Genomic DNA, 16,572 nt, shown 5'->3' with positions numbered 1-16,572 from the left:
CCCAAAAAAGCAGCAAACATCCAACAAAAATGAACATAATAATTTAACAAGCATTATTTTAAGTAAATATTCGATTTTCGAGTTCACTTTAAACCAATCTTTCTTTTGTCACCAAAAATAATACTTTTAACTGTTTAACCTTCCGTCGGTCGTAACTCTTGTGTAAAAGCTGTTGCAATGTATCAAAATGATATATCCAACTTTAAGTTAAAATTACAGTAACAACAATAGTTTTTAGATCAAGCGTAGTTGTAGCGTTGTAGATAATATCCAATAATTCATTATGTTCCTCCTTTTTTTTGTGTAAATACATTGTGATAACAAAAAAAAACAGATTTGTGTATGTAAATCCGAAGACGTGACTTACGGGTAAAAAGCTATTGACAGCAACGGTTGCAATGTATCTGTTTGATACGTGATTATAAAATTTACTAACACGCAGTCAGATATATGTGGTATTTTAGTTGTATTTTTTATTATTTTTATAATTTATTCTTTTAGTAGGATTTAAAACATTTACATATTATCAAAAAACGGTAACTTACATAGAAAAATAACATAAGTACTCATATAAAATGATTTGACTTCTTACATTATAAATTGGTAAAAATAAAATGTCGCCTTTCTATATGACGCAAAAAGAAAATATATTATTTTCTTATAAATATTTTAAACCAAAAAAAAAACTTTATTTCAGTTCATTGCGGAGGCGATCTATTACTTATGTGTCACTTGAGTCTTCTTGTTCTTGTAACTTTAAGTGGCATGATGTGCACACTGGGGTTGTATGCTCGCCACAAATATATCGTTTACAATTCTTGCAAATGGTTTTGTTCAACCTGGTCCTTCGTGATGTGTAACATAAAGCACAGCGACGGCGGTTTTTTTGAGCTGCATATTCTTCAGCCACTAGTTCAGCTTCTTCATCAGGCTCGTCCGTTGGTCTAAATCCGCTGAGCGCTTTATACGTGGTATGAACGTGATATACCTTACGTCATCATCATCATAAGTGGCTCGACAATCCGTTGTGGATCTTGGCCTGCTCACAAAGAAGTCGCCACTCCTGTCGATTCCTGGCAACTTCCCTCCATCTTTTAACCCCTAGAATCTGTAGGTCTTCTTCCACATCATCAATCCATCTCATTCGTGGTCGTCCTCTGCTTCTTGTGCCCTCTGGTTGTGAAAATGTTAATCTCTTCGTGTATTCGTGATCTGACATCCTAGCAATGTGTCCAGCCCATCTAAGTCTCTGCACTTTAACGAATTTCACAATATCTGGATCGGTGTATAACTGATACAGTTCAAAGTTGTATCTTCGACGCCATAGCCCATTTTCATTTACGGCCCCAAAAATCTTTCTAAGAATTTTTCTCTCAAAAATACCAAGAAGTCTTTTACCATTTTGAGATAAGATCCACGTTTCAGCCCCATATATCAAAACTGGTCTTATTAAGGTCCTGTATATATTAAGCTTTAGTGCACGTTTTATATTTTTATTTTTTAAATGTCTCTGGAGGCCGTGAACAGTTCTGTTTGCTATTGCTATGCGTCTTTTTATTTCGTCGCTTGTCGTGTTTGTTGCGTTTACTAGCGATTCAAGATATGTAAATTCTTTGACTTGCTCAAAGGTATGGTTGTTAATTTGAATTCTTTGTTGGATATTTCGAGGATTTTTAGAAACCAACATATATTTGGTTTTTTCCTCGTTTACCACAAGTTCTAATTCACTTGCTGCGTCCGCAAGCCTTGTAAAACACTGCAACATGTCTCTCATACTTCTGCCCACTATAACCTTACGTCATAAGACTTCTATTTTGTAATTGTGGTAAGGCTAACTCATGGCCTAGTTTCCAAAGAAAATGGCGACGCCGTATATTCTCCTGTCTATTTCCGATTGAAATTTAGCACTTCCACTTTAGCATTAATGCCTGCAAAGTTCAGCATGGAAAAATGACGACCATGAGCCAACGACGTGTGTTTCTAGCAACGTTGTAAGAAGCGCAAAGCTTACCGACAACGTCGACACTTGACTTGGTTTTATTTTAATATGTGATCATGTCTGGTTTCGTAGCATGTCCTGATGTCTGATCTATGGAATCATCTTGGTGGTCGCCCTTTTACATTTAGCAAATCTGCTGGCAGTTTCCTTTTATGTTTTTTTATTGTGCCAACATTCGACAGTTTATTACTTTTTAATTCGGTAACAAATTATTGCACATCTGTAAACTAATTATCTGCCGTTATATTGCGCCCGTTTTATAAATAGGTTGTGCCAATCTTCTAACGACATCAGATAGTTTATTACTTTGTTCATAGTGTCCATGTGGTTGCTTTCCAGCATATATTTTCATGCTATAACTATAAAAAGTAACTGTATCACACATAGCATAAATTTTTACTCCATATTTGGATGGCTTTGAAGGGATATATTGTTTGAACCCGCAACAACCCCTAAAAGTCTTCAATTTTTCGTCACTAGTCATACCCTGTCCTAGTAAATTATGAACAAAATCGTCGAAAAGTTCTCGAATTTACGCAATTGTGTCAACAGCTTTCCTATCAGGTCTTGTGATGCACTCATCAAAACGCAGGCATCTTATAAGAAACTTGAACCTTATGAGACTCATAACCAGTCGAAATATTTCCACGCCGTATCCATCTGTACCCCAGAGAGCCTCTAACATAATTTTGTTGGCGTGCAAAGTTCCTGCTAGATATAAAAGGTCTATGAAGGCCTTGAGTTCTGTCATGTCAGTGTAAGTTGCATCACGTTGTCGTTGTCGGGTTGATCCCTTACTTTAAGATGAATGTACTGGTTTGTGAACTTGACTATTGTTTGTATCATTTTATCAGAAAATATCTGACTCCAACATTCTATTTGTAACTAAGCTAGTCGTTTTTCATGTATTACTCCTGGGAGACGTGTAATTAGGTTATGTGGCTCAGTGCGCCGCTTCTTCGCGTGCGCTGTTTTCATCTATCTAGTGGTTTTATCTTTTCCAAAGTAAAACAAATTGTCGTGTAAATCTGGTTCTTCCTCTGTCCCACTCTCTTAGTACATATCAAAGTCACCAACTCTTTCATCCATTGGCCGATCTTCCGCATCTGTTTTCGGTTCATCCTCGAAATCTTCCACTTGATTAGGGGCATCTTCATTTTCGTCCTCTTCTAACATACATTTTTGAAGATATTCTACATCATTCGGATTATTTAGATTGTAAATCGGCTTTGCAGCCATTATACTAAAAATAAAAATATAAAATAACACTTATTTATAACAAGTAGGTCGAAAATAGCCTAAAATACAACCAAAGTAAAAGAACACTTATACGTTATGTCGCAATGTATCAATATGATACAATACGCTTGTATGTAAACACACTCAAACACTAAGACGTTACAAATACGACTGAGCAGTAGACTAAACCGCTCTAGGAAGGTACTATGAAGATGGGTTCTCCTTACTTTAGTGTTCAATAATAGCATTGAAAATTGGCGAGCTTGTATCATTTTGATACACATGCGACCGACGGAGGGTTAAAATAACAAACTAATGGATAAAAACAACTTACATTTTGATAAATAAATTAAATTATTATACAGGGCAGTTCAACAAGACTAAAATGAGAAAACTATGGAATTTCAAGTGTCCGGTTACTTTTGCAGTTCAGTGTATTTGAACTAAGGGGAGCAATTGAGCAGGCATGGGAGAAGGTTGTTGAATATAACATGAAATTGGTGCTATCTATGAAAAGAAGATTGCACAGTTGTATGGACAATAATGTTATACGAAATATTAATTGTGTTACTGTTTATTAATATTTAATATAAAACAGATTTAAAAGAACATGGATATTTAACCCAGACTTTCTTATTTTTGTTATTAAGAACATATATATTTTATTCAAAAAAACTTCTTTCTATAATTTCCATTTTGTAAAATAGCTTTATTTTATTTTTATTTTTTTATCTCATTCTGGTTCCGCTACTGGTAATTAACTTTGATGTAAAATGTGTGTTTAAACGAGGTAAAAATTCAAAAAATCAGCTTTTAGATACGCAAGGGTGTAAACTATTCACTGGTCGCAGCTGTGCATAATACATATATACAATATATGTAGGTGTATAGTTTTAGGTTTTTTTTTATATCAATAATACAGTAGTGTAACTATTATTTATTTTATTAGAAAACTAAATTACATTATCTCTGCGTGTATATAAGGGAAAGTAGCCTAATTTCGGATACCATTTACAATTAGTGTCATATTTTTCACCTAATAACACATTTTAAACTTTTATCTACTCAAGAGTACTTGCAGAGTAATATAGAAACTAATTTTATTATTATAGACAATTTATTGAAAATCTTTTTTACAAAAAATATTGTTCAATAAAATTAGTGCTTTTGTATGTCAAAAATTTTAGGGCTCCTAATTTCGGATACCCTATCCGAAATTAAGACATCATTTTGTTCATCATAAGAATAGTTACACATCTTGACAAAAGTCGCAAATATAGGTTTTCTTCTTATCAGCATTGGCGCACATCTCATGACACCACTTGAAGCACTTTATACACCTTATCCACTTCTCACCGTGTGTATCTTCGGAATATAAACTGTCACAAAACATACATTCTATGTCTCCATCTTCATCGTCTACATCCATATCAGAATCATCATCCAAAATAAGGTCATCACCAGGATGTGAAGTGTCACTACTACTCGATTCAATTTTTTTCTTTTGCTTTTTTTGGCGTGGAGTTTTTTTTTCTGTTGACTTGATTTAATTCGTTGCTTATTTTTGGTTTCTTTTCTTTCAAAGACTTTTTTCTTTCTTGTTCGGCTACACTTCGTTCAAGTTCATCTTTATAAGGTGTACTAGTTATTATCCAACTAGAACCTTTTCGAGGATTTTTTTGTTTGTTTGTTTGTGAGGTATAACTGCAAGAAGGCAGTGGACTAATATCCTCAGCTCTTATCATAGTTGCCGTAGTTTCAGTTGCATTTCCATTGGATGATTTATTTGTTAAGTTATGTTTTGGAGGTGTTCTTTCGATAATGCTTTGTGGTTCTGGTCTTGACTGACCTCTTGTTGGTAATACTTCCCCATGATTTTGATTTATGGGTGGTGGTGTTCTTTCTCTTTGTCTCTCCATTATAAAATCGTGATCAGAAAAGTTATTTTTATTAAAAGGATATATTCCAGATTTGCGAAAACCATTCGCGGAAATTTCTGCAGTAGCACTTTTCAAATATGCCGGGCACATAAGCTTACAAATTTGATACGAGTTTATGGTGCGTCCAGGATTTTGCCTTAACCACATCTCAATTTGTTGCGAATAATATGTTTTAAATGGTGACATAAAAGACAAATCTAGAGGTTGTAGTTTGTGTGAACTGTGCGGCGGGATACACAAAATTGTAACGAAATTTGCACGTCCTGCTTCTATCACATCTATATTTCTTGTGTGGCTGTAGTGACCATCAAGAATAAGCAGCACTGGGTCTTCACGGGATGGTTTCACGTGAGCTACGAAATGCTGTAGCCATTGGGAAAAAATGTGCTGCTGAATCCAACCTGATGGATGGCAAGCTGCAATAGAGCCAGGCGGCGATCCATCTAATAATTCCACTTTCATGTTCTTTCTTGGAAACACGAATAATGGAGGGACAAACCCACCAGCAGCATTCATACAAAATACAACAGTAACTAATGCGCCTCTTTCAGTCGCGGTAACAGATCCAACCTGTTTTTTTCCTTTTAATGTTATAACACGAGTATTCTTGGACTGAACCGTTGTTATGCCGCTTTCATCAACGTTATAAACTCTTGCTGGGTTGAAGTTAACTTTTTCCATTGACGTTTCTAAAAGATCATAGAATCTGCTGACATTTTCTGGGGTAAATCCCTTAATTCGGGCTTTCGAGATTCCTTGTGGTTTTCTAAGGGACAAAACTGCGTTTCGCCTCATAAATCCCCTTAACCATTTTTTACCGGCAGATTCGGCATGGGCAAATGGATGACGAAGACCATTTCGTAAAGCTATTTGATATGCAAGTCTCTTGATATCAGCGGTCCCAATTCCGTAAAATCGCCGGTCCATTTCTAGGCAATACGAGACTAAATCTGCTTCCATTTCTGCAGAAAGTACTGGTCTTCTTCCAATTTTAACAGCAACCAACTGCTCCGGAGTTTTATTTTCTTGCTTAACATAATCTTCCAGAGTTGATTTCGGAACAGCAAATAACTTCGAGGCTTTAAGATATTTTTTTTTCCCCGTCAGGGGAAAGGATTTTCCTTTCCCCTGACGGCACGGATAGCACGTATCATTCGGTCTAGATCCCATTGTTTATGTTTTTTACTTGTTTTTGGCATTTTCTTCTGAAAAGAAACAAAAGTTTTTATGCTAACATGATCATCAATTTAAGGTTCCTAATTTCGGATATCCGAAATTATGGGACTTGTACTATCCGAAATTAGGAATTTTTTATTTTTAAGGTTAGGGCTGTCTAATTTATATGTGATTAAAATCTGCTTTAAATTAGTAGCAAAATCAAATAAAACAGGTTTCTAGCTTACCCCTGCCAAAAGATCAAACTTCAAACAGGAATAAAAACACGAAAAAATAGGCTTTGAAATACGACCGAAAAAAAACTGCACAATAACGTTTGGTGGTTTCGGCACTGCCATCTAACGGGGAGCAGCTCTACTACCTAAACAATTTAAGATAATGTTCTCTGTGGTATTCAGCGTGACATACGTATAGGTTTCTGTTCGCAAATAAAGAAACTTTTTTAGATACACCGCTATCCGAAATTAGGCTACTTTCCTCTACTAATAATTATTAATATGTATTTACTTATTTTTTTCCTGAAAAAATAATTAAATAAAAAATAATCAGTACGATTTGTTTGTTTATAAAATATTAGTCACTTTTTTCTCTAAATTATAATAATTAGAAAAAGTAATATTCGATTGACTCTTCAGAAACGTGTTTATAATATTACAAGCGGTTAGGACTTGCCGATTGGATGGAATGTCTACGAAATCGGATCTTTGTCTTCTATCACATCTGTGTCTACAATATTGAGTTGTGTGGTTTCATTGCTTTGCTGTAGGTTTTCAGTATCTTCAAAAACCTATAAATTATCGTCAAAGAAACAAATCTTGAAAAATCTTTATACGTCATTTTGTCGATGTAGTTTACCTCATTTTCTACAGGTGATATGATTTCTGCCATGTTGAAAAACTTTCATTTTATAACAAAATTTTTCATACAATTTTTAAAAATATTAACTTTTGGTTCATCATTTAAACAGCAGAGAAAACTGAAATTTTTCTCACCATGTCATTGGAACTAGCTAAAAATGTCAGTTGTGTCATAAAAATCCATATTTGCTATAATTTTTCATATTTTTTACTGCTTTACTATAATTTCTCCTAAAAGCAGAAATTATTCCTGGATCCATCAATTTAATAAGTGAATTTCTATTGGCGGATAGGAAATGAATTGTTACATTATTCAACTTCACGTCAGGCTTTTGGGCAGAGCAGTTATTAACAAATAACAGAACGTTTCTATTTGTTTCTGCCATTTTATTGTCGAAGTTAATAAGCCATACATTAAACAGGATTGTTGTCATCCAAGCATTTTTATTGAAACTGTATTTTACGGACAATGATTTTACGCATTTAAAACATCATGTACTTTTTGATTTTCCAATAATAAAAAGTTAAAATTTATGGCTTCTATCGGAATGCATAACATATTAATCGTTAATCTGTCCTCTGGAACTCTTCTGTCCTTAATTAACGAAGGTAACATATCCGTTATCCGTGTATTTGCAGCAGATAGATCGGTATCTTTTGCTTCTCCAATAATTTTTTTGAAGGAAAATTGTAAGTGATTTTGCCATCTGCAGAACCATCCACTTGTCGAATTAAAATTCTCATTATACAAATAATTTTCGGCTATTTCTTCAGCTATTGTCTTTTAAAACTCTACCGCTGATAGGAAAATGTTGGCCTCTTTTCAATAAACCGCTCCGCTAATGCCTGTTTGACGTCTGAATCTTTTCCGTTGCGTTTTCGTTTTTGAGATCATTTTAAATTAGCTCGCCAATAGTTGATGAACCTGTCTTGGTTTTTTAAAAGTTCGCTCACCTGAGCTTGTGTAAAATTCCAAACTTTTTAGCAATTTTGATTTGACTGCTCTTGGATTGTTTCGCGTATTCAACTACATTAACTTTTTTTTTAAAGTAAGATGTTTTCTTTTAGAATTTAACAAAGCCATGATTTACTTGCAAACACGTAGGTAGGTCTCTATCTTAATTCCAAATCAACTGTTTCTAAAAATGTATTAACAGACAACAAATTGGGTGAGCAATAGAAATGTTTAAACAAATAAAAAAATACTTTATGACCTGTGGATGTTTCGGGGAAGGGTTGAATTGGTTGGTGCTTATAACAAAGAAATAAAGTATTTGTTACCTCACAGTTCCTGATAAACCATACATCATTTAAATGTTAGTAAATTTTTACATAAAAAGTTTATTTGAAAAATATTCTATTAGGTGAAATTATTTTATTAAAACATATTCCTATATACGTATAAATTTATTAAAGAGTAAATGGAAACGTTTCGGAAGCTCAAATGTCTATGCCTCAAACCGGGATATTCCTATAACTGGTATTCTAATAAGCAGGTTCGACTGTATATTATTTGGTAATTTAGACGGTATGTACTTTTATCTAAACTGTTTTTAGCTTGGGCTCTATATTTTATTGGATCTAGCATTACGTCAGATCTTCCATGGTTACATTGTAATAATACATGGAATACAGAAAAGTGTTGGGATAGTATGAATTCTAACAATAGTTTTAGCCAGAATCTCCATAGATTTAGTAATGAATCAACACGAACTAATAAGCATACTCCTGCGTCGGAATTTTTTAAGTTAGTATACTCTTTTAATGTTCTACTTAAAGAATACTCAGAACAAAAATAAACCTAACATAAAACAATCTAATTTTAATTAATCAGTTATTTTTATGTTTTTTTTTTAATTTTACCATATTTTTTAAAAAGGGTAACTTTCTAAATGACTTTCAGGTAGTTAAACAATTCAACCAGTTTGTGAAAAAATAAAAAACGGGTGTGGCAGTCCAGTGGGACTGCCGGTGGAAGTTACACTTCTATACACGCATTCGCCGTTACAAATTTATTTGGGAGTCAATCTGCACAATCATTACATATGTAATTCTATAGGTAAGACATAGCAGAAAGAGAAACAGAATTAATAACAACTTACTAACAATGAAGGATTGAATCAATATTTTGATGAAAATGTATATTTTTATTTTCATATATGTATGAAAGGAGTTGAATGCAAAATTTTTTTACACATACTCTGCAGTAAAATTCATTGTTTATTTTGTTATTAATATAATAATACAATACAAATTAAACTGCAATATTCATAAGTATTTAAAAATGACAATAATATACATAAAAAAATACACCACAATACAGTGCAATACAGTGTTATTAATATAAAAATACAATACAATACACTGCAACATAATTCCATATAATAATACAATACAAATTAAAATGCAATATCCATAAGTATTTAAAAATGACAATAATGTAATAATATTAATAAAAAAGTCCTCCACGACTGGGAATCGAACCCCGGTCTCCCGCGTGACAGGCGAGGATACTGACTACTACACTACCGAGGACATTACACAAATGTATTTCAAAATTGACAGTTCTGGATCATACAGTGATTTATTGAGATTATTATTTTGAAATACCTACAAAAGAATACATATAATTATGAACATTTAATAAATAATACAAAACATATTACATAAATAATAATATTAATAAATATTTTATTATATGTATATTATATGTATATATAATATTAAATTATATCTACAAAAGGAACATTTTTATATTCAAGAGAGGAAGAGAGAGAAAATATATCTTTTGTCTCTCTCTTACTCATTATCTTACATATGTAATGATTTCACAGATACACTCCCATACAAATTTCCATCGTGGAGCGCGCGTATAGAAATATAACTTCAATAAAATATGACGTAGAGATTAGCTGAATAAAATTAACGCTCTAATTTGGAAGGAAAAATGGGAAAAGAAATAAAATGGCATGTGGATAATGATATATTTGAAATATAAACTAACATAATTAAACTCCAGAAAAAACTTAACGTGCAGTAACAACTAGTTTACTTAAAACGGGTGTAGTAACTGGAAGAAACGCACAATGCTCCGAGAGTGGAGGAAAATAGTTAACCAACTCACTTGGAGTTGTAAAACCACAGAACAATGACAATATTAATAAGCATTTTTTAATAAAATAACTACAGTAATGGAAGTAAAACTATATTAGGATGTAATTAAATGTAATAAGATGTAATAAAATATTGGAGATTAAGATTACATAATTATCCAAGAAAAATTTTAACTCAGCGAAATATTGTTTTTAATAGTTAAACTCTTCCTATGAAGGGTATGAATCTATGGGGTAATAATAGTAAATATGAAGGGCATTTACAAAAAAAACAGTAGAACTAATGCACCAATTGTGACCTTAACAGGTTGAGTGAAATGTTTAAAAATTTCAGTGGTAATCTATAAACTAGTCACGTTTTCTTAAAATACTATATCGGCCACTTTATTTAGATCTATTTGTATTGTTTAAGATAGTAACACAAAATTACATACCACCATCATACTCCAGTAAATGACCGTTTTGTAGTGTAATTTTTCTCGTCACGAAGGATTTGCTTAAAATTTGGATTTAGGTTATTCTCACCCTTAACTTTACTTTTGGACTTGAACCCAGGGTTGCTTTATTTGGGTGGTGAAAGCCACTACTTCTCGGGGATAAAAACACATACAATAAAAATAAGTCCGGAAATGGTAAACCGACTAATTCTGAGCAACTTTTATTTTATAAAGTTTTTTCACTAAGATAATACTTTTTGAGTTATTTGTGAGCTAAAATGTTCATTTTTTAAAAGAAAAACCATGTTTTCAGACATTTTTTCACAAATAACTCAAAAAGTAAGTAATTATTTATGGAAAAAATTTCAACAAAAATATAAATTATAAAAAAACAAAAAAAATTGTGTACTTATAAAGTTTATAGAGTCAATTAGGCATTAGAAATACAACAACGAGAAAATTATAAAAACTATAGAAGACAACAAAAGCATGAAAGCATTGAGGAAAAAAATGGAAAATGGCAAAAAAGAAATCTTCCAACTTAAAGACAAAAATGGAAATATTATCTCAGATAAACCAAGCATATTACATATAATGGAAAGTTTCTATGAAAAATTATATAAAAGTCAAGTTATTCCAGAGCTCATCGAACAACCAATACAAAAGGTACATAATGTAGGATCGGAGGATATACCAGATATATCACGAGAGGAAATTCAACATGCCCTCAAAAATATGAAAAATAATAGAGCTCGGGGGGAAGATGGTGTAGTCATTGAGACAATAAAACTAGGAGGTCCACTTTTGATGTCCCGAATCCAAAGAAATTCTTTCAAGTAAATGGAAGAATTCGGTTACAATCCTCCTTCACAAAAAAGGGGATAAATCAGATCTCGAAAACTATAGGCCAATTAGTTTGCTTAACCACCTATACAAGCTCTTTACTCGAATACTGACAAACAGATTAGAAGCAAAACTCGATTTCTATCAATCAGAAGGACAGGCAGGATTTCGAGCGGGACACGGAACAAACGACCATTTGCAATGCCTTAAAACTCTAGTTGAAAAGTCTATCGAATATAACAGACCCCTTGCTCTTATCTTTGTCGACTTCCACAAAGCATTTGACACGGTCGAAACAGTTGCTATCTTAAAAGCACTATCAGAATGCAGAATAGATCACAGGTATGCAAATATTATTCGAAATATATACGAAAATGCGACAACAACCGTTAACCTCCATTGCATGACTGAGAAGATAAAAATTGGCAGAGGGGTGCGGCAGGGAGATACCTTGTCGCCAAAACTATTTATAACAGTTATGGAGTACGCATTTAAACGGCTAGATTGGGAATCAAAGGGTACTAGCATCGATGGAAAGATATTCAATCATCTCAGATATGCCGATGATATTGTTCTCATAACAGAAAACTTAGGAGAAGCCAGAGTTATGCTACAACAACTACAGCAAGTAACCCAGAAACTCGGTTTAAAAATAAACTATGGAAAAACAAAAATGATGACCAATCTCGTCCCCAATGAGCTAATAGAAATCGAAAAGTCGCCCATAGAACTTGTGGAAAAATATGTGTATTTGGGTCACGAAATAAGGTTAACGCGAGATAACCAAACATGCGAGCTACTCAGAAGAATAAGTCTGGGTTGGGCTGCATTCGGAAAAATGAGAGACGTATTTAAAACAAATATACCGATCCATTTAAAAAGAAAAGCTTTTAACCAGTGCGTTCTACCAGTCCTCACATCCGGAGCAGAAACCTTAACTCTCACAAAAACATCAGCCGAAAAATTGAGAAGGACACAACGAAAGATGGATAGATCAATGCTTGGAATAAGCTTAAGAAATAGAATAAGAAACGAGGAAGTTCGTAGACGAACCGGAGTGGAAGAAAGACATTATCGAACATATTACAAGGCAAAAGTGGAGATGGGCAGGACATGTTGCAAGAATGAAAGACGACAGTTGGACAAAAAAATTGCTTGAGTGGTGACCACGGGCTGACAAGCGAAGCCGAGGAAGAGCCCTAACGCGATGGACCGACGACCTAAAAAGAATCGTGACCAATTGGATAGCAGAGGCGCAGAACAGAAGCAGATGGAAAAGTCTAGAGGAGGCCTATGTTCAACAGTGGACAACTCAGGGCTGATTGATGATGATGATGAGACTAAGTCAAAGAAGACAAAGAGTTGTAGCTCATGAAAAGTAGGTTTTTATTTGTCAAATACCAAATGGAATATTTCAACGTGAAATAACCAACAAAATGAAGCACTTCTCGGGGAAAACTTTTTCAAAGTATTTAAAAAAGCTTAATTTTTGTTTTTTTTTTTTAAGTTTCTATCATCAAAACTAAGCGAGTTACGCTCAAATTAAAGTTAGTCCATTTTTTGGTAATAACTTGATGAAAATCAACCCCAATTAGCACCCCAAATAAAATTATTCGTTACTGCTTTACAGTTTACTTCGTTTATGTATTGTCTATATGATTCATAAGCTTGACCGGTTCAATGTACTTATTTTTGAAAAAAAAATGACTTTAATGTAACAGAAAAGTTTTTGAAATTTTGAAAAAGGTGCCTTTTTTTTAAATAAATTAAAAAGAATTTTGTACACAAAAAAATTTTAGAGAGTACAAAAGTTTTTTTTGAGAACATTTTGTTTTTGTTTTCTTTAAGACAAAAATTGGTTAAGATATTGCTGTTCAAAGTTTGCATACACTCGTGACTAGTGATTCGTTCAAGCCTTTTGAACTACAAAACTATCTTTTTAAAAATAACGGTTAAAAAAAATTATTTAAATGACTTTATTGTTAAAAAAGCCTACAAAATAGTTTTTTTTGTATACTTCATAGCTTAAAAGCTTAACCGAGCTAATTGAGTAAAAAACCAATCACATATTTTAGGAGATATCAGAACTCGTATACCGGAGTATTGTAAGATGCACATAATCTACTATTAAGGTACAGACATAATTTTACCCATCATCACAAACTAATAAGGGTTGTTTTTTAAATTGAAATAAAATAAATTCATATTTTGATTAAAAAATTTATTGTCTTTATAGTTTAAATGAAAAAAATACTACAACTATTCGAATTTCTTCGAAAGGGATTTCTTTTCAACAACAAAGGTAACAAATTAAAAAAGTACAGAAATCTAAATTTAATATCATCGTATAATTAAATAATTCAAAATTGCTTGAAGTTACCATTATATGATTTTTTCGTATAGGGTTACTTTTTACCCCTAAAAAATAAAAAGCAACTAACGGCACAAGTCCAGTGGAAGGTAAGTGTAACTCAAATCCAAATTTTCAAGCAAATCAGTGGAGACAAGAAGGTGAGATTTGGGAGTTAGACTGCGATAAAACCTTAAATTATGCTGTTTAATGTTAAATGACATTCATTAACTTCATTAAAACATGATATAAATTAATTATACGCTTGAATTTACTATTATGCGATTTTTTTCTAATTATTGGTAGTTTTCGGTTCTAAAATATAATAAGCAATCTACGGCAAAAGTCCAAAAGTAAGGTGGAGGATAAGTAGAACATAAAGTCAATTCGGTGATGACACTTAAAATTCATGTTTATTTACTGGAGTAGAGAACATGATAAACTTATAGAAGTATTGTCTACAGTCTTTTGCCACTGCTATTCAATCTATTTATGGAACAAATATTTCTCGAGACACTTAAAGATTATGATGAAGGAATCAAGATTAATGCCGTATTAATAAATAATCTTATCCGATATGCGGATCACAGAGTGGTGAAAAAGAAAACAAAGAGAACAATCGTTAACAAAAAAAAACAGACGCCACTGTTGTTAAATAATTTAGTACCAAAAAAACAGAAATAGGATGAAAACAGAAATAGAAAGACCAATAAGAAGGAAACTGTACAGCTTGCATTTTTCGGATGACCAAGTAATATTTGCAGGAGATCAAAATGATATCTACTATAAGTTGCGAAAAATAGATGAAGAATATACTAAGTGCGGTTTATCAATTATTCCATCAAAATAGAGTATTTAGTAGTGGGAGGTGAAGGGAGATACTAGAACTAAGAGGCACACTAATCTAAAATAATCAGAGCTATAAATATCTCCATATAAGCATTACAAACAATGGTCGAAATACAAAAGAAATAACTACTTGAATTGATCAAGGTTATTGATCAATACGTTAACTCAATAGTATACTCTGGAATAACCACATCACTGTAAACACAAAACTTATAGGATAAAAACTAGGATATACAACAGTATTATGGAAAGTTTTTTTAAATTTTTTTATTGGCATAGACATTAGTCATTCAGCCAGTTGCAATAGATTATCTAATCAGACAAATACACAGTCCTATCCCTAAAACAAAATTTTCGAATAATTAAGAAAAGAAGATATGATAAGGAAACATACTTGCCAAGGTGGAAATAAATTAACTGTATTTAAAATAAATAAGAAGTAAACTTAAATGTGTGCAGTGGCAAAAAATATAATAAAAATATAATAGAAAAATGCAAAATTACTGTTTAGTCAATCATGTTAATATTTAATCATGATTATTATGGGCACTGATATTTGTGGACTACAAGAAAATATTCGATACCATAAGTCATCAGAAACTGATAAGAGCATTGACATAATGCGGAATAGACCATCGCTACACTAAAGCGAGGAGTACGGCAAGCAGACACCGTTTCTCCAAAGTAATTCACGACGATTTTAGGTCAGAAGGCAGATCTGAACGAGCATGATATTAACATAAATGGAGAGAAGCTCAGTCATTTGAAATTTGCAGATAACATCGTCCTTATAGCCAATCGTATGGATGATGCAATAATAGTGTTTGAGAAATTATATCACGCTTTATTGGAGGTTGGATTAAAGATTAATATGAACAAGACCCAAATAATGACAAATCTGGTGCTAAATCAAAATATTGCTGTTGATGGAAAGGATATTGTGCAGAATACATCGTATAAGTACTTGGAACATGAAATTTGGTTAAGATAGATAACCAGACATGTGAGCACCCACATCGGACCTACCCATATGCCTCAAAAGGAAAATCTTTGACCAATGTGTGTTGCCTGTACTCACTACTCACTTCTGGATCTGAAACATTAACACTCCACTCATAAAAAAAGTAGTAAATAAGATTTGCGTGACTCAGAGATCTGTGGAGCGCCAGATGTTGGGTGTCTCTCTGAGAGACCGAATCTTAAACGAATAAATACGTCGTAGAACAAGAACAACATATGCCATCGAAAAAATCGCGTCGCTAAAATAGAATTGGGCAGGACACGTCGCCAGATTATCAGACAACCGATGGACAAAACGTATTGTCTAGTGGAGACAAAGACAAGAAGCACTACAAAGCAGAGGACGCCCACCAACCAGATGGACTGACGACCTGAAGCGTGTTAACAGTAACTAAATGCAAGCCGCATAAGACAGAAACAGATAAAAAGAGCTGAGGGAGGCCTATGTCCAACAGTGGACGCATACAGGTTGATGATGATCAATATTTAGTCATGATTAAAATAGAAACTGCACAAAATATCAATAACACCAAATATTACTAATATTTATGTACTGACTAAGTCTTAAAACTAATATTAAATATTAATTAAGTTTAAGTAATTAAGCTCAACCTCTTGAATAGTAGTTGGCACTTTGTCTACAGCCTCAATTCTACTGTCTTAAAATAGGTGAATAAAAGGTGTTTACAAGAGCTTTATCCCTGGTAATCGAGTTATGGCTCGCAAGTACCTCGACAATGTAGAAATTT

General features: G+C 32.9%; 1 protein-coding gene across 1 annotated transcript in view; it reads left to right on the top strand.

The window, feature by feature from the left end:
- The window catches only part of LOC140442216 (sodium-dependent noradrenaline transporter-like), a 340,132-nt gene that overhangs the window by 250,699 nt on the left and 72,861 nt on the right, over nucleotides 1-16,572 (top strand). Inside the window, exon 7 of the mRNA XM_072533294.1 lies at nucleotides 8,769-8,958. Coding sequence (XP_072389395.1) covers nucleotides 8,769-8,958 — 190 coding nt within the window. The remainder of the gene's footprint in view (nucleotides 1-8,768; nucleotides 8,959-16,572) is intronic.

This window comes from Diabrotica undecimpunctata, chromosome 5, assembly GCF_040954645.1.
Source record: "Diabrotica undecimpunctata isolate CICGRU chromosome 5, icDiaUnde3, whole genome shotgun sequence".
Classification (NCBI taxonomy): domain Eukaryota; kingdom Metazoa; phylum Arthropoda; class Insecta; order Coleoptera; family Chrysomelidae; genus Diabrotica; species Diabrotica undecimpunctata.
Note: the sequence above shows the minus strand (reverse complement) of the source record. Positions and strands in the feature narration are given on the sequence as shown.